The 19,741-nt window shown below is 38.9% G+C and overlaps 1 protein-coding gene across 2 annotated transcripts in view; it reads right to left on the bottom strand.

The window, feature by feature from the left end:
- The window catches only part of LOC311515390 (desmocollin-2-like), a 41,258-nt gene that overhangs the window by 14,764 nt on the left and 6,753 nt on the right, over nucleotides 1-19,741 (bottom strand). For both annotated transcript variants that reach the window (XM_084618395.1, XM_084618396.1), the window contains exons 4-11: nucleotides 19,264-19,383; nucleotides 17,700-17,855; nucleotides 15,139-15,283; nucleotides 7,091-7,257; nucleotides 5,518-5,652; nucleotides 4,169-4,354; nucleotides 1,612-1,871; nucleotides 1,372-1,505 (exon numbers count right to left, since the gene is read on the bottom strand). In XM_084618395.1, the coding sequence (XP_084474521.1) occupies nucleotides 1,372-1,505; nucleotides 1,612-1,871; nucleotides 4,169-4,354; nucleotides 5,518-5,652; nucleotides 7,091-7,257; nucleotides 15,139-15,283; nucleotides 17,700-17,855; nucleotides 19,264-19,383 (1,303 nt within the window). The remainder of the gene's footprint in view (nucleotides 1-1,371; nucleotides 1,506-1,611; nucleotides 1,872-4,168; nucleotides 4,355-5,517; nucleotides 5,653-7,090; nucleotides 7,258-15,138; nucleotides 15,284-17,699; nucleotides 17,856-19,263; nucleotides 19,384-19,741) is intronic.

The raw sequence follows: 19,741 nt of genomic DNA, 5'->3' as shown, positions 1-19,741 counted from the left end.
GCTTCCTTTTATAGATATATCTGCTCACTGTTATATACTGCATTTACAGTTAGCAACTTAAATTGTAAATTTTGAGTAATCCAATTGCATCAAAGTTAGTTAAACTTTTTAAGTACAGGTTCTGCTTACAAAGTAATGTGAAGAACTTTAAATTTATTCCCATTCAGATTTTAACAGATAAGGGCTAGATCCTGACACTGTGTTCAATGCATTTTTGCTTTCAATATGAAATGCATGTTCTAATGCCTCTAATAGTACTCATATTGTCACACCAAAATATTTAAGTCTTTGGGCTGCAATCACTAAATTTACCTTGAAGATCAAGTGAGCTGCAGCTCACGAAAGCCTTGCTCAAATAAATTTGTTAGTCTCTAAGGTGCCACAAGTACTCCTTTTCTACTAGCGACACTAAGCATTTGGGAAACAAAAAGGGTACTTCATTAGCTTATCTCAATGATGTCTTTTCCTAGGATAACAAAAGGATACAGATGAGTACACATAAATTGTGTAATCCTTTAATGTTAATTTTCAACACCAAAATCAGTTTTAGAGTGAGAACCTGATTCAGCAACCCTTAAGCATGAGTAGTACTTATCTGTGAGTAATCCCAGATAAAATAGGGACTACTAATAAGAGTAAGTACTACTTATTGTGAGAAAAGTTGCAGAATCTAGCCTTAAGTAGGGTACTGGAGAAGAGAAAACAAATATATTATAGAGGGGAAAAAAAAACAGTAAAGCAAAATTACTCTTAAAAGTGCTCTTAATTTATATGCTTCCTAGTTAGACTGCAAGGGATCAAACAGAAGATTAAAAATAAGCTTTACAGGGATTTTGTATTTACAGAATGACATCCTGATTCCACCCTGCCCCCTCCAGCCAACCTCATGGCTGTCTGTTGTACCATCAAGGGGATTGGTGGGGAGGAGGGTTATTTGGGAATAGAGAAGGAAACAAAATCAAAAGAAAAAAAAAGTGTTCACCAATGAAAGTATCAGATTTAATATATTTCAAAATAAATATCAATGTATTTTAAATGAGAACTGAGCTCTTGTTGAAATCTGGCCCCAATTGCGAGTGATGAATACTTTTGAAAATCTGGCCCTGAAAGATGTATGCAGTTGCTCAAACTAGAACAGCTACTCCCAGTCCCTGTGAACAATTGTTATTCTTTTCCTCCTATTGGAGGACGGGAATTACCGCTCCCAAAAAAAATGCAATGGTAAAAAGCCTGTCTCCATTACAATCAACTGCAGGTTTAGAGGAAAAATAGTTTAATGTGACACAGTTCCGAGAATGTTTGTGTGCGCACACGAGCACGTGTGATTCATTTATACACCAAACAGATTATACATATAACATTTGTACTCACTTCGGTCTATTGCAAGGACGGTAATATTGCATTGCCTGACTGCCATATCTTTGTCAAAAAGTGTAGTAGTTCTGAGCTCGCCTGAGTTTTCATCAATGGTGATCCAGCTGCATTGGCCAGGTGCTATCCGATAGCTAGTAAAAATAAAAGTGTTTAAAAAATAATTGTACAATGCTTATCTCCCCATATCCCCCAAAATGCTGTATATTTAATAAACTAGTATAATAAAATTATTTATACCTTATGCCTTCACTATTTCCTGTTTCTGGATCCTCTGCTAGGTATTTGCCAACCACTGTTCCAACTGTCGCGCATCCGTCAATTCTTATATGTAACAAACAAGGATTGAATACTGGTCCCTCATCAACATCTACTACGATAACTCTAACAGTACAGATGCCCTGGGGAAGTGCACTTGAATATGGTACTACTGCATAAGGTATCTCATTAACTACAGTAATCTCAAGTATCCTCAGATTGGCGGTTTCATAGTCCAATCCCTGTAAAATAAATTTAGGTCTATTAAATTAACCAAAACCTGCTATAAATTTTCTCATCACAGTTTTTAACAATAAAAAGAGACCAAGTCATACATGGTCATGATTTTAGAAAAGGACTAATTATTTTGGGTGCTCAATTCTTGGGTGTCCCACCTGAGAAACCTTAAAAGGGCTTGATTTTCAGGAAGTGCTAAGTACTAGCTTCTTTTTCTTAAATAAGTGGCATCCCTAGCATGGCATAAGCAGCACCAAAAAAACAAGGTTATATTTGTAACTCTATTGGGCTTCTCTCCACCTCAAGGGCTACTTTGAAAACTAAGTATGTTTATTTCTGTAACAGAGGCCTGGTTGGTCTACATTTAACAATTAGATTGCCCTAGCTATACCACTCAGGGCTGTGGACAATTTTGCACCCTGAGTGCTGTGTTTAGGTTGACTTAATTCCCAAGAATTCTTCCATTGACCTAGCCTCTTGAAGGGGTGGATTACCTACATTGGTAGAAACACACCTTTCATTGATGTACGAAGCGTCTACGCTATGTTGGCATAGCTGCTGCATCATAGCTGTGCTGCTAAGCGTAGACATGCCCTGACTTTCTTCCTAGAATACTTGCTACCTTTCTTGTCTGTTGCCACAAGTCAAGAATCCTTTCCTATTAGAAAGGCATATAGGTGCTTAGTGAGAATTCAACAGTAAGAGCTTCTGAACCTATAGTGCAGCTGGCATGACTAGTGTTTTTTTTTTTTTGTACATGGCGTCTAGGCTGTCTTTAATGGCGGATCTCACCTTGTAAGCCTCCCATTTATAAACACTAATAGAGATATCAGGTTGCTTTTACACATGCAGAAATACTGATAAACACTGATTAAAAAAAACACATTCTTGAAATGCTTTGATTACCTCACACTTTCCAATATAAAAAATTCTCCTCTTTAAGAGGACAAATATGATGAAGCCATGTTCCATACAGCAAGTATGGACATTATAAGGAAAGCATAGTGTTAACTCTTAAGCTAAAACAGAATCCTCACTGCAGAATTGTTAGAAATGTTATCATGTGTGGGCCAGCGAGTAGAAGGTAACAGTTATCTGCACGTAATAAGAGCTTTACATTTTCCAAGTACAGAGAGACAGAGAGGTTAAGGGTCTTGCCTGGGAGAAATTGTGATCCTCCCTTTGTCTTGTATTGCCTATCTGTAAAATAATACCTATATATTATTTTACAGACCTAAGCATATACAGGAACTAAGGTGTATACAGCCACAGAGAGGTAGAAAGGCAAGAATCATTTACCTACACACTCCAAATTACACAGATAGTTAAGAAACAAAGGTTAAGTGACTGCTTTGAATGGCTTACTTAAACTCCGTAAGCTTCTGTTTTCCATTTGTAAAATATGGGAGGATAATATTTCCTTCCTTCACAGTAATTTTATGAACCGTAGTGAAACATTTGTAAAGAACTATGCTAGATAAGACCAAAGTGTTGTTATTAAGGGCAGTCATTGGCAGAGATAGTATAAGAACTCAGTACTGCCTGGTTTTAAGCCCTCACTTAATCCATTAAACTATATGATCTTTTAAAGGAGAACCTCTTAAGAACTTGAGCTAGCCCCCATTGACTTAAATGGAAGAAAGATCAGCACTTAAGAAAACTGGATGTGAACCTGCAAACCTATACATTAGTATTATACATTCTTTAGGTACTTAGTCTCAATGTACACTTTACAGGCTTGTCTACATGACACCACAATCTGGACTATAGGGGTGTGGGGCGGGATGTGAATTGCAGGGCACTCACAAACATTGTGCTCTAACTGCTCCATGTAGACCCTGCAGGTGTGAACTAATAAAAAGGTACCAAGTTCATGTTGATGTAGTCCTGTTTCAATTAGTGAAAGGCACCATTCCTTGTCAAAACTAGATTAAGCCAAAATGTGGAATTTTGGCCTAGCTATTACAGAATTAAAATGAATTACTCCACTCCATCCCCAAAACACATTAGGAAAACTCAAAAAAAGGGACATACATCTAAACATTTTATCAAATCTCACTAAACATGTTGTCCAATTTGCTACACATTTTCTAGAAAAATTCTACCCCGAGAGAAATATCAGGTGAATTTTTTTGTTCAATTTGGGAAGGAAGCAGAGCCAAAATCCAACAGATAATTAAGTGTTATTAACTAACCAGAATTTATAGCTACAACAAAAAAGTGAAAACTAGATTTGTTTTAAAAAAACAAAAAAAAAAACAAAACACCCAGACTTTTGGTTGATGTTTTCATCTTTGCTTACCTTAACAACACATAATACCCCTTCATTTGTTCTTCCATCTGTTGTAATAGCAAAATGGTTATCTTCATTTCCTTTTACAATGCTGAATCTACAGTTCCAGGCAGGTGAGTTAGGCTCATCCTTGTCCAAACAAGGAATTCTCATTATTTCCACATTCACTTGGTTTTCCTGTACTTTTGTTTCATACTGAAATAAAATATTATCTATTGTTTAAATAAATATAAAGTACAGTATTACATAGTTCAGGAAAGAAAGTTATATTGTGTTTAAATGCAAGGCCTTAAATCCAACGGCCAGTGTAAAGCTTTGGTCATGAGGTTTTGGTTCTTGGGTTTGTTTATTTGTTTTTCTTTAAGTGAAACATTAAGCATCCCTTTCTGTGATTGTAGGTGAAATTCTCTGGATGAAATCTTGGCCCAAGTGAAGTCAATGGAAATAAGATTTCAACCAGAGAATTTCACCTTCCTGAAAAGGAATACTTAATGCATTGCTTAGAGAACAAACAAAAACATTAAACTATAAAGCTGCTGTAGTGAGGTTTTAACTGCTACCAAAGTGACATGAGATAAACCAGAAAAAGGCCCTCTTGTACCAGAATAAGAGTGTCCTTTGTGAGGAGTTATACCAGTATAACTATAGCAGCTTAATTTCGCTCTTTTCCTTATACCAGTATAAACTTCTTATGTAGGCAAGCCCTTAGATGGTCTGCTTGGATGACTGGGAGAATCCAGTCGGAGATAATAAAAAAAGACTTCCCATCTAGGCCCTGTAATAAAGATAGTTGAGAAATACGGTATTTGGAGACCAGGGACACAGGGAAAGGGATAAACAGTCTGGGAGAGTCACTCTTGGAGAAACAAACAGGGTCCCGACTGCATCCTAAGAGCTCCTTGGTTTCCTTGGAAAAAACGTATATTGGGTCTGTTCTTTTCCTGTAATTCCATAGAAAAACCCATCTAAATTTAGTTTGTAATGAAGCATAAGATTAGAGGAAAGTAAATATGCATGTATACTATTTATCGTTTTGAAACAGTTTTATCTAATGCTGTGTTCCATTTGCTAATAAATATACTTCTTGTAAAAAGGCTGTTGGTCAACATACATCACTGATTAGCAGGCTGTCCAAAGAAAGGATCAAGCAGGTGCCTGAACTCTCATCGGGCCTGTTGGCAAAGACAGGGTATTGTACCAGATTCTGCTCTAAGAGTGGGAAAATTGCAAGATTCCACTCCAAAACAGGTAAGGGTACGAGGCCTAACCCCTCAAGGGATGCACTCAGAATCCAGAAAGGGACAGAGGTGCAATCAACCCCACAATTGTGACAGCAGCAGAATAACAAACACACTTACAGATGAATGGCCACAATATGGGGCATGGTCATTTATATCTCCAACGTTAATGACAACTGTTCCTGTATTGCACAAACCGAAAGGCTGACCTGCCATATCTCGTACTTCAATTAGCACTATATGTTTGTCTATTATCTGAAAACAAACAAAAAAAAATGGTTACAGATAAAACTTTTACATTCATGTAATAGTATGTCACTTTTATTGTAGAATTAAATGCTTTACTTCCCTCCCCCTTCTTTCTAAAGATATGTTAAACATGTAATTTTCTAGGATAAAAGAAATAAGACAACCAGCTTTTTTAATAGACAAAACAGTGAAACACACAAGTAAAATATTTTTCAGCAGCTAAGCAGCACACAGAGCTCAAAAAGTTTTACTAGAAACCTATTAGTCATGTTGAACGCCAGAGAAGGATCTCTATAATGTCCTACGCTCACAATTGTCTCCTCTTCCCTACACACACACACGGCAGCCAGGCCTTCCCCATCACACACACACACCTGTCTGCTGGGAAAAGCAGCAAGGAGTTCTACATAGTCTGATACACTATTGTTGGGTGGTAGTGGGAAAGTTTCCCATATACTATACTGTTTCTTCTATGCTGTCTATACTATGCTGAAGAGCCCACTCTCTTCTCCAACTACTCATGGATAGAGAAAAACAAAGGATGCTTCCTTCAGTGTATCTTTTAGTTCCATAATCTTGTGCTGACCTCTCTCATGCTGCACCTTGAGTAAAAGAGTGGAAATGTTTCTGTGATCAGTCTTGATATGATAAGGCATGCTTGTCAGCAAGGTCTGACAATGCAGGAGCAGCACTCTTACACATCCAGATAGGATCATTGAGGGGAGGGGAAAAAAGCATTCAACTGGACAATAATTTGAGTCACAGCAGTAAGATGCCAAAAACCACCCGAGAGAGAGTGGCTCTGGTAGATTAGGGCTCCCTAGAATTGCTGGGCTAAATTTGGTTTATTGGGAAGAGGGGATAACTTTGCTTCATAAACTTTTCACATTCATCTGTAGGAAATAAGTGATGGTACTCTACTCTCAAGATTCACTTTCCATGGCCATCACCCCAATATTTCTCATTCACAATACCCACAATCTCAACATTATTCTTTTTCTAAGACTTTGTCTACACCGGGAAAATTGATGGGCATAGCTATTTCACAATATCCTTCTGTATGGATGTTGCAGCCTTCTTTAACATAGTCCACTCCTAAGCCCCACTGCTCTGTTTCTTCACTCTTTGTTGCTTGCCTAGGAACCTGCTGCTCCGTTTGCAAGTAGCACAGTCAAGTGATGCTGACAAGGTACTTCAGAGATTGGAGCAGAAAAGCAAAACTGACACTCACATTGGGTCAGGGAAGCAGAAAAGAGTTCAGATTCCAGTTCATCTGTGTTTTCCCCCAAGCTACAGGAGAGTCTTGCTTCTAAATCATTAGAGACCATTTGAAATCATATATGGTGCCTCTCTAGTCTCATTAAAATCTTGCATACTTCTCTGTATATATCTGCTCACAGAATCGTGAAGTGAAGCTAAATATAATGCTGTAGATAAAGGTTACCTCTCTATCCAGTTGTGATGTTAGTGTGGTAATTACACCTGATTCACGGTGAACAGAAAACATTTTGGGTAATGGCGGTTGTTCTGATACAATTCGATATCTCAGGGTAGTGTGCAGAGTATAAAGTTCATCTCTGTCTTCTGCAATGACTTTTCCAACTACTGTACCTGTATATACACAACATTATCAATTTTAAATTCCAAAAATCCCCCAAGTAACAGTTTCAACTAATCATTTGGTACTTATTTGTACATAAGATAGAAACACACAGATGTTGCTTCTTTACATGACGTGACAAGTTGGGGGAATCCGTGTACTATTTCTGATTGTGTGTGTGTGCGCACACGTGCACATCTTTATCCAGCTACAGACTTCATTTTGAATGTGTTGCTTGTTTGCCTTCTCCTTTATACTTTTACCTCCATGTTGAGCTGGAATTCCAAGGGGGTAGTGGTATAGGGCTAAAACAGAGACACATTAAGTCTGTATGATCCACTAATCAAAAGGAAGCCTTCTAGACAATAGGCTAGTTCCTACCCAGGATAACTGCTTTAATCAAGTCTGTGGTCATCGGAGGCTGATCAGGGAGTCACCTATCAAAGGGAGAGCAGGGACACAGGAGAAGAGACCAGAGACTCCATATTCTGGATCAGAAGCCATGTGCAGGAAAGTGGAAGGGAGGGGGAAGGAAGAGGAAGGATCCTAGACTCCGTAGAATATTCTGCCCAAAGCCAAAGCACTCACCAGAGTGGTAAGGAAACTGAGACAAGGAAAAATGCATACAAATGTTTATTACAGTGGGAACCCAATAATCTAACTGGAACTGGGGCCAGATCGGATAACCAAAAATCCAGATAAACAGGAGAATGGATGGCCAGGGCTTCTGCTGTCATCCTAGGGTAGACAACAGCGCGAGTCTCAGCTGCCTGGGGTGGATGACAGCCCTGCGTGACTCAGTTAATAAGGAGAACCAGATAACGGATGCTCAATTAAATGGGGTTCTACTGTATTTTGTCTAGATTTGTGTATATCTCCCAGGCTATATAAAAAGAGTAATAATGTTTAGAAACCTGTGCAAAGGCTGTCAGTCTGTTTTGACTATCACATATCCCTGAAGTTGTAAACTGTAAACCAGAAGGCTCACCCCTTTGGTGGAATTCTAGGAAATGTGCCTGAGCCACTAGTGACAGTTGGAAGACAGAGCACTAGTTTCAGGCCGAGGCAACTGGACTGCCAAGAGAGTGCATGCCGAGAGGTCCAAAGCCCAGGACGATACCTAAACTCTCCCCAGCACCAGCACAGTAGGGGGCACATGAGATTCAACATTTGGATACCCTCCCAGCAGCGTGGCAAGCATCCAGTAGGTGGAAGCTTGACCACATCCGTTTACTATAAAAAACAAGACCTGAATCATATTGAAAACCTAATAGTGTAAATTCGTATTTTCTATTTCTGAGCATTTGCCTAATTAATTTTTAAATTTCTATTTATGATTGCCGTCAGACAGAGAAGACACACAAAATAGGTAAATAGGGTCTTTAACAGAAATACAAAGGATCAGATTTCAATGAATGATTTGTATCTGAACAGCCCAAACACAGAAACATTCCTGAAAAGCTTTAAATATATCCAAATTATTTCTCCCATGGAATACTGTAATTTGATTTATCCATTTACTGAGGATTAAATTCTGATACAATGAGTAGCACTGTACTCCAGGCATAGTCCTGCTGATATTCAAAGGTCTAGACTGTAACCCCATAATCTGCCTGATGTAAGAATAGAGGAAGCTGCACTGCCTCAGGAGCAGAGTGGAGAATGAAACATGACTCAGTCACAACTCCACCCCTTCCCCACTATTATTCTGGACAGAGAGTAAGTTAATTCATCCCCTTTTTGTGAAGCAATTTACACCCCTACCCTGTGCTCCTGGCCAGTAAGGAAAAGGAGAGGCAGCAGAGCCAGGGTTCTTTCCATTCCTTGTCCCTTCCTGTCCATTCACTTGAAGTAGACTGTTACAGGTAATTAGGTCCCTGCTCTCCTTATGACTGGGCCTTAAATAATCTAACACAGTGAGATCCTAAATTGTGAATACAGGTGGCAGAATCTAACCCTTACTTTCCTGTTCAAGAAAACAGCAATTTTCACAAATTCACTCCCAGAGGAACTTCCACTGAAGTTACACTAACAGTGAATATTGCCTTCGTGTTTGGCTCCAATTCTCCTCCCACTGAAGGCAACAGAAGTGTTACTATGGATGTTGGTGGGAGAAGGAACATGCCCTGTGGATGCATGGCCTTTATGTAACTTCTGTGAGAGAGAGAGAGAGAACACACCTAACAGTAACTAAGGGTAAAATTTTGCCCCTTCAAAAGGAGGACAGGTAAGAAAGATCAATAGATCTTATGCTATAAGGGCAGCATAATGTAGAATGTATTTTGCTTTGTTTTTTAGGATGAGAGAAGACAGCCCAGGGCAAAAAGGAATCCTATATCTATTATTCTGGCAAATATGGTCAGTGTTTAATGTATATATATTGTACTCCTGTGTGTGTTCATTCTATATTTAAGTATTTTTGTATATATCTTGCACTTCATTCTAGGTATTCAGCCCAGAAGTGACTTTAAAACCCACTTTTAAAATCAGATATAATGTGGACAATAATACTTGGACTGAGAATCAACCAATATGAAGAAAAAAAATGCTATAAAAAGTTTACAACTCTTATTTTGCAATCTCAAAATGAATTGTGGGTGAAGAATCTGAGATATCAGTGTCTTTATATGTTGGCTAAACATTAGTCACAATGAAGTCAATGTGACTATTCCCAGGCTTAAAGTTAAGCATGCTCCCAAGTGTTTGTAGGATCTAGGGCTCAAAATTTGTGGATCAAGTTTAGTAAATCAGTCCCACATTTCTGCTTAAAATTATCATTCCCCTGCCCCATGAATTGAATGGTCTCTATAAGAGTTTGAGATACCACAAAATGAATTTTCAAAACACAAGGCCAAAAGTTTATACTTGTGGCTTTCAAAGTAAACCTGCATTGTCAATTCCAAACATTGACCCTGTGATAGGAACAAAGGTGGTATTTCACAATTTTTTATTTGAGTTTTTGAGCAATTATCTTTGCACATTATGGCTAAAAGGCCCTGTTTACATAAAATACATGCACAGTTTTTAAGCTAAGGGCTGGGGGAAAGCTGAGCGGTGCAGAGGAGCACATGATTCAGACAGATGTCTCTTAGGGCAGGATTTATTAAAAGGAATTTTCTATATTCTGGTAAAGAAGACAGGACAGAAGTTGACAAAATACAGGTAGAAAAGAAGCAGTCAAAACAAAAAAGAGTCCCATTCAATTACATCACATGAAGGCAGACAACTAAATATGGACAAATTTTATAAGTGCTTGTACACAAATGCTAGAAGTCTAAATACTAAGATGGGTGAACTTGAGTGTCTGGTATTAAGTGAGGATATTGATATAACTATGTACCATAGAATCTCCATGAATAGAAATTCCATGCCTGAATAAGAAGACTCTAGCAGTAGGAATATACTACCACCCATCTGACCAGAATGGTGACAATGACTGAAATGTTCAGAGAGATTAGAGAAGCTACAAAACAAAAACAAAAAAAAAAAAACAAAAAACCCACAAACACCCCCCCCCCCACCACCCTCAATAATAATAGGGGCTTAAACTATCCTCATATTGACTAGGTACACATCACCTGAAGATAGGATGCAGAGATGAAGTTTTTAGACACCATTTTGCTTCTTGGAACAGCTAGCCCTGGGGCCCACAAAAAGAAAGGCAACTCTTGATTTAGTCCTAAGTGGTGCACAGGATCTTGTCCAAGAAGTGAATATAGTTGAAACGCTCAGTAATAGTGACCATAATGTAATTACATTTAACATCCTTGTAGGCCAGAAAATACCAAAGAAACCCACCACAGCAGCTTTTAACTTCAAAAAGGGGAGCTACACAAAAACGAGGAAGCTAGTTAAACAGAAATTAAAAGGAACAGTCACAAGAGTGAAAGGCCTGCAACCTACATGGAAACTTTTAGTTTGAGCCTCTATTGTGGTGGTTTTAAAATGTGAACTACAAATAAAGAACAGTAAGAGGACCAAAAATATACCACCAGGGCTAAACAGAGTAAGAGTAGTAGTTACAAACAGCAACAAAAAAAGACATCCTTTAAAAATTGAAGAAGTTAAATCCTACTGAGGAAAATAGAAAAGACCATAAACTTTGGCAAGTCAAGTGTAAGAGGAAAATTAGGTAGGCAAAAAAAAGAAGAGACACCAAAAACGAACCAACGAACGAACCAAAAACATTCAAGTACATCAGTAGCAGGAAGCCTGCCAATCAACTAATGGGGCCACTAGATGATTGATGTGCTAAAGATGCACTCTAGCAAGACAAGGCCATTGCAGAGAGTTCTTTCCATTGGTCTTCACTGCAGAGAACGTGAGCCATTCTTTTTAAATATGAGAAGCTGTCCCACATTGAGGTGTCAATAGAGAAGATTTTGGAACCAACTGATTAAATAATAAGAAGTCACCGGGACAGATGACATTCACCCAAGAGTTCTGAAGGAACTCAAATATGAAATTGCAAAACTATGAACTGTGATACATAAGTTATCACTTAAATCAGTCTCTGTACTAGATGACTGGAAGGGTAGCTAAATGTAACACTAATTTTAAAAGGTTTCAGAGTAGCAGCCATGTTAGTCTGTATTCGCAAAAAGAAAAAAGGAGTACTTGTGGCACCTTAGAGACTAACCAATTTATTTGAGCATAAGCTTTCATGAGCTACAGCTCACTTCATCAGATGCATAAAGTGAAAAGTACAGTGAGGAGATTTTATATATTTTTTTCATGGTCCGTGTGTATATACATTGTAAGGAGAGTGATCACTTAAGATGAGCTATTACCAGCAGGAGAGTGGGGTGGGGGGAGAAAATCTTTTGAAGTGATAATCAAGGTGGGCCATTTCCAGCACATTTCCAGGAGTTAACAACAATGTCTGAGGAACAGTGGGGGGGGGAAATTGTTGAAAACATGGTGGAATTCCTCAAGGGCTTCTTTTCCATGGGTCCACCATCAACCTCAGCCTGGACCAGTCCACAAGAGAGATCCACTTCCTGGACACTACAGTGCTAATAAGCGATGGTCACATAAATACCACCCTATACCGGAAACCTACTGACCACTATGCCTACCTACATGCCTCCAGCTTTCATCCAGACCACACCACACGATCCATTGTCTACAGCCAAGCTCTACGATACCACCACATTTGCTCCAACCCCTCAGACAGAGATAAACACCTACAAGATCTCTATCAAGCATTCTTACAACTACAATACCCAGCTGCTGAAGTGAAGTGAAGTAACAGATTGACAGAGCCACAAGAGTACCCAGAAGTCACCTACTACAGGACAGGCCCAACAAAGAAAAAATAACAGAACGCCACGAGCCATCACCTTCAGCCCCCAACTAAAACCTCTCCAACGCATTATCAAAGATCAACAACCGATCCTGAAGGACGACCCATCACTCACAAATCTTGGGAGAGAGGCCAGTCCTTGCCTACAGACAGCCCCCCAATCTGAAGCAAATACTCACCAGCAACCACATACCACACAACAGAACCACTAACCCAGGAACCTATCCTTGCAACAAAGCCCGTTGCCAACTGTGCCCACATATCTATTCAGGGGACATCATCATAGGGCCTAATCACATCAGTCACACTATCAGAGGCTCGTTCACCTGCACATCTACCAATGTGATATATGCCGTCATGTGCCAGTAATGCCCCTCTGCCATGTACATTGGTCAAACTGGACAGTCTCTTCGTAAAAGAATAAATGGATACAAATCAGATGTCAAGAACTAGAACATTCATAAACCAGTCGGAGAACACTTCAATCTCTCTGGTCACTCGATTTCTGATCTCAAAGTGAGTATCCTTCAACAAAAAAAACTTCAAAAACAGCTCCAACGAGAGACTGCTGAATTGGAATTAATTTGCAAATTGGATACAATTAACTTAGGCTTTAATAGAGACTGGGAGTGGTTGAGTCATTATACTAAGTGAAACTATTCCTCCCCCACTTTCCTCAGACATTCTTGTTAACTCCTGGAAATGGCCCACCTTGATTATCACTTCAAAAGGTTCTCTCACCCCCCACCCCACTCTCCTGCTGGTAATAGCTCATCTTAAGTGATCACTCTCCTTACAACGTATATTTTTTCATGGCCTGTGTGTATATATAAAATCTCCTCACTGTACTTTCCACTTTATGCATCTGATGAAGTGAGCTGTAGCTCACGAAAGCTTATGCTCAAATAAATTGGTTAGTCTCTAAAGGTGCCACAAGTACTCCTTTTCTTTTTACCATTTTTAAAGAAGCTGCAAAGGTGATCCTGGGAATTACAGGCCTATAAGCCTAACTTCAGTAGCAGGCAAATTGGTTTAAACTATAGTAAAGAGCAATTATCAGACAGACACAGATGAACACAATTTGTTGGGGAAGAGTCAACACAGCTTTTGTAAAGGGAAATCATGCCTCACTAATCTATTAGAGTTTTTTGTGGGGGTCAAACAAACATGGACACAGGTGATCCGGTGGATATAGCGTACTTGGACTTTCAGAAAGCCTTTAACAAGGTTCCTCACCACAGGCTCTTAAGCAAACTAAGCAGTCATGGGATTAGAGGGAAAGTCCTCTCCTGGATCAGTAACTGGTTAAAGGACAAGAAACAAGGGGTAGGAATAAATAGCCAGTTTTGAGAGTGAAGACAAGTAAATAGCTGGTTCTCCCAAGGATCTGTACTGGAACCAGTGATGTTCAACATAGTCATAAATTATCTGGGAAAAAGGGTAAACAGTGAGGTGGCAAAGTTTGCAGATGATACAAAAGTACTCCAGAGAACTGTCAGCTTTGGACTTAATTATGTGTTACAAAAGGATCTTACAAAACTCGGTGCCTGGGCAACAAAAACGGCAGATGAAATTCAATGTTGAAATGTGCAAAGTAATGCATACTGGAAAACATTCCATTTAATACATACAAAACAATGGGTTTAAGTTCTCCTCCTGGAGTGGTAAAAGTTATTTTGGCATCACCATAGATAGCAGCTGTCAAAAGTGCTATTAGGAACCATTAGGAAAGGGACTGATCATAAGACAGAGATATAATGCCACTGTCCATGGTACATCCATACTTTGAATATTTTCTGCTGGTTGCCAAATTTTTATATATATATGAAAACATACAGAGATGGGCAACAAAAATGATTAGGGGTATGGAACAGCTTGCCAGGGCATTTTGTGAAAGCCAGAAGTATAACTGGGTTCAAAAAAGAATTAGACAAAATTTGTGGAAGATAGGTCCATCAATGGCTACTAGCCAAGATGGTCAGGGATGCAGAGGTTGGGACTGGATGATGGGATGGATCACTTGATAATTTCCCTGTTCTGTTCATTCCCTCTAAAGCATCTAGCACTTGCCACTGTCGGATGACTGGATATAAAGCTAAGGACCATTGGTCTGAACTAGTATCACGTTAGATATACTTTTCTTATTGAGTGCACAGAATCTTTTTTTTCCCCCCCAAGACTATGGTCTATTTTAACTTCTAGTATATGAAAATCCTCCCTTCATGAAGTATAGTACCATAGCACACTCAGTAAAGCCACTTTTCCCAAAAGCCTGCTGATTTGAGTGTGCATATAAATTTGTCCATGTGTACATGGCTGGCTAACTAACTATCTGGCATGCATATAGGGTGTGGATATTGCATGCAAATTGGAGCATGTGCAAATTTGAAATAAATTGGAAGTGCTTTGAAAATGTAGCTTTCGATATAAAAATATTGATCAGTTTTTCAGTAGGAAAAACTAATCAAACATCAGAATTATACACACTCATCACTGTGGTATGTCACTGTTGGAAGATGATAGCATTTTAGATATTTATTGATAAAAATCATAGTGCTTAAAAAAAAAATCATAAAATTATGCTTACCAGGTTTGCAATGTTCAGGAACAACAAACTCAAAAAGATCCTGTGTAAAGCATGGGGCATTATCATTATCATCTTCTATTCTGATTGTATGCAGCAGTGGTTTCTCTGGTGAATATCCATCTGCAGTGGTTGCAAAGCAAATTATCTATAAAAAAAAAAAAAAAAAAAAAGAGAAAACCTTAGTTGCCCACTGTTCTAGAACAGGATGCAATATTCCTTTTCAGCCCAGTAGATAACATGATCTACAGAATAATTTCTGCAAAGCACAGTATATCAAATATACCCTTTTCATAAGCAGACCATAATAGAAGTAAATGGCTAATGCCTGCAATAGATATTTTGCAGCTATTTGCATATACTAATCTTTCCTTGTTGACCATGGAGGACAAAGTTGAGCTCTTTCTAGCCATTGGTCCACCGGGTTTCTTTTCCTTTTGTTATTAATGGTTTCTGCTTCAGGACAACAAGCTAGAGCTAGACCCAATTTCAGTAACAAAATTTGTCTTCAGTCAGATGCAAGAGGAGATGATTGATGTTACAGGCTGGCAGTGGTAGAAGTAATGCATTTAACTGCTTCCCAGCCCCCAAGACAACCATTTGCATTATTTTCCACAGTGACACGTGAAAGATTTCCATCCTGGTATTTGAATATACTGAGTAAGAACTTACATTTGACCCACTGTCTGTCACAAAGAGACCATCCTTAACCAACCCATCTTGTATCCAAGTGTCACACTTAGTGGTGCTCACTTGAGCAGAGTGCAGCTTTTGGCAAAAGTGGAAACAAAGGAGTGAGCAACCAGTGCAATACCAGCAATTGTGTGTGTGGGGACTATGTAGATGTAGATGCAAGAGCAACAAACTACAGAACGATTGCTTCAGTTTTACTGAAAGGTGTGTTCCCTCTGAGGTAGCAGCAGCACTTTTTGTAGACTTTCCACACTATAGAAATAACATTAATTCTCCTTGGTGGGCAATCTGAAGCTGCCTTGTCTGACACTTTCCTCCTCACTGTCAAAGCCAGACACACTTGGCAGTTCTACAAATTCCTGTGGCAGAGACATTATGTAATTCCATAAGTTCATCTTCTGGCATACCTCCCTCCTCACCCTACAAAGAAACGTTGGCTGACATTAGCATGCCACACTGGTGGTGTGCTAGAGTGTGCCACAGCAGCACACATTGCCAAAAACAGCAGAGCCAACACTTTGTATAGTTTTGCTTGTTTCTACCTGAGACAACAGTCAGGCAAGTAAAAACAACATGTTTTCAGTACTATATAGGCAAATGGTGTCCAAACATAGCAAGAGTCTTTGATACTCTTCTAATTAGTGTGTTTGAGGTGCAGAAAGTGAAGCAGCAATGGTAGTAGACATAATTGACCATGTGTTTCTTATTTGCTTTCTTTTCAGTTAAGGCATAAGACCGGCTAACCAACTGCCTAAGAGAAAGGAGGAAGCATATTCACTTAGAAAAACTGGAGAGAAGCAGAATGAACAAACCAATCTAATGTGCAGTGGAATTTTTAGACTGTCTTATTTTTACTATTTCCCTATTGTGTAGGAAAACAATGGAATATTCATGTTCCCAACAGTCCATTGGAAGCAGAGCTATCCACTTCTGCCACCTCCTTACACCTCTCAGCCAGCAGAGAGAGCAGTTTACCCATTTAACAAAACATTAAAACTGAACAGGTTTCAGAGTAACAGTTGTGTTAGTCTGTATTCGCAAAAAGAAAAGGAGGACTTGTGGCACCTTAGAGACTAACCAATTTATTTGAGCATAAGCTTTCGTGAGCGACAGCTCACTTCATCAGATGCATACTGTGGAAAGTATAGAAGATCTTTTTATACGCACAAAGCATGAAAAAATGGGTGTTTACCACTACAAAAAGTTCTCTCTCTCCCCCCACCCCACTCTCCTGCTGGTAATAGCTTATCTAAAGTGATCACTCTCCTTACAATGTGTATGATAAGGAAGTTGGGCCATTTCCAGCACAAATCCAGGGTTTAACAAGAACGTCATCACTTTAGATAAGCTATTACCAGCAGGAGAGTGGGGTGGGGGGAGAGAAAACCTTTTGCAGTGGTAAACACCCTTTTTTTTTTTCATGCTTCGTGTGTATAAAAAGATCTTCTATACTTTCCACAGTATGCATCCGATGAAGTGAGCTGTAGCTCACGAAAGCTTATGCTCAAATAAATTGGTTAGTCTCTAAGGTGCCACAAGTCCTCCTTTTCTTTTTATTAAAACTGAACAGAACAAGCAAATGCTGTGGAACTAATACAGCTGTCTTGATGATTATCTTTGTCTCATTTTAATTTTACATGGACTTTTTCAAGTCTTCCACCAGAAAAGAAAAATAAATCTTGTAAAACTAGATCTTCCTTCACTCCCACCACCAATTTCTGCCCTGTAAATATCCGGGATACTATTTGGGATAGTTGTCTGAGCACAAATGCATTTTCCTCCCATTCCTGTTAGAACACACCAGTGAAGTACTTTAGCAATAGAATGAAAATACTAATACATTTAATTGTGTATACAATTTAGGCCCTTACCTTAAAGCTTGGATATTGTTCACGGTCTACTGGGCCAGTAGCAAAAATATTCCCAGTTTCTCTCTCTATATAAAACAAACCCTTTGGATCTTTATCAATTCCAGGACCACTTGCAGAGTAATAAATGGTGTAGTTTTGAGCTGTGTCAGACTGGACCTATAAAGAATAATTTGTTAAACACAGACAAAATAATTCATTAAATACCTTTCTATTTCTGTGTTTTCTGAATTAATGTAAGTGTGGGATAGAAAATAGTGTCACACTTCAGAAAGGATGTAGAAAATCCAATTCTTAGGTTCAGGAACTACAGCAGCTCAAACTTTTACACAGAACAGGAAAATGGTCTGCTCTGTGCCAATCTTAACTACCTTTACAGTAAATGCACTTGTGAGAAAGGCTACTAATCCTTCACAAATACCAATGGAAGAAAATCCATCTTGTAGTAGAGTGCATGGGGAAGGGGAAGATGTGAGTAAAATATATTTAGTCTCAGCATCAGAGACAGAGCTGCCAGGTGTAGCAAAGGTTGCTTAACGGTTTTCATTAGAAACCCCTATTTTCAATCACTCAACCATTCTGGTTAACATTTTCTATGTCTGAGATTGACTTTTTAGGCAAAACTGGTTCAGCCATTTATGACTGGAAGTGGTTTGTGGGTTTTTTTGCCATTGTTAGTTCTTACTAAAGTTTCTTTCAAGAAATCTAGAACCTTCTTTCTTTGGAGCAGGGACTTGATATTTGACAAGGGGATAGCACTAGAGTCAGGGAGATGCCTTTTTGCCTTGTCCTCATAAAAATCCACCTAGATTTTACCCAGTTATAAGCCTCTGAATATGCGTATTTACACATACGTAGAGCTTTTTAGAGGAATGCTGCTAAAATCTCCAGAAATGCAATAAGCATGCTCCAGCCCCACAGATCTCCATGGCAACTGCAATGAACATATTTTCAGGCCCCACCCTGTTTCCTACATAGCAGGCAAAGAGCTAGTGCTCCAGACAGAACATAAACACAGCAGCAGGATCTCTCCTCTTTCGCCTCGGTGAAGAAGTGCTGGGCAAGGCTGATGTTAATAACTTTGCACAATTCACAGCCTTTATTATTGAGCTAAACCTCACACTTCTACTTTACTAGGCATGCAAGTAGCAGTCTCTCTCCTTTACAGACTGGGTAACTGCCTGTGCACCCTTAATTTAGCTCTTTATATATATGCATGGTACAGTCTTCAGTGACATGATCATATTTGTTCTATGGGACCCCAGTATAGACAAAGAATGAGACAAAAAGTTCTGGGAAATAGGACTGGGATTCAGAAAGTTGTGTTCTAGACTTACCTCTGCCTCAGATTTCCTATGTGTATCTTATGATATTTTTCCTGAAAAGCAGTTACTAAGGATTACCGTTAAAAGTTACCGTTGCTTTTCTAAAACAATAATTTAGTTGGTTTTCTTCACTTTTTTGCTAAGAAGCCATTTGAATTCAAAGGCAATGGCTTACAGTATTTTGTACTGGTCAGATAGGAAAGTAACTTACATTTTATACACCAGCTATTTTTATAATGTACCTGTTGAATTTGCATTGGAAAAGGTCCAAGAGAGTTCTCCATCATAGAGGATGGGATAGGAGCCCACCTTCTTTTGGTTCGCCTGAGGACTGTATCTCTAGTATGTCTTGTCTTATGTGTCTGCATTTAGAAGACCAAAACAATTCATTAAATAGAAGATCAACCCATAATTTCTTAAGGTTTATATTCTTGTTTGTTTGCTTCCCCTCATTTTTCCTCCCTCACAGATTTTTCAGAACTCCCTCCAAATCTTAAGGACCAGTTTTTGCTCTTTTAAATCCTCTTTTTCACCATTCTATTTAATCCTGGTGTCTTGAGAATTCTTCAGCCCTGTGCAACACTCATTTTAATACTTCCTATCAATATACAGTGCTCATGAAGTTTTTTAATTGCTTAAAATTTGCTTTTATAAAATCTTAATGCCCTCGATGAAGGTCAATTTCCAGGCTTTGCCAGCTCAAGGAGTCCTGAAAATTTA

Source organism: Lepidochelys olivacea, assembly GCF_965140295.1.
Source record: "Lepidochelys olivacea isolate rLepOli2 genome assembly, chromosome: 2".
Taxonomy (NCBI): domain Eukaryota; kingdom Metazoa; phylum Chordata; order Testudines; family Cheloniidae; genus Lepidochelys; species Lepidochelys olivacea.
Note: the sequence above shows the minus strand (reverse complement) of the source record. Positions and strands in the feature narration are given on the sequence as shown.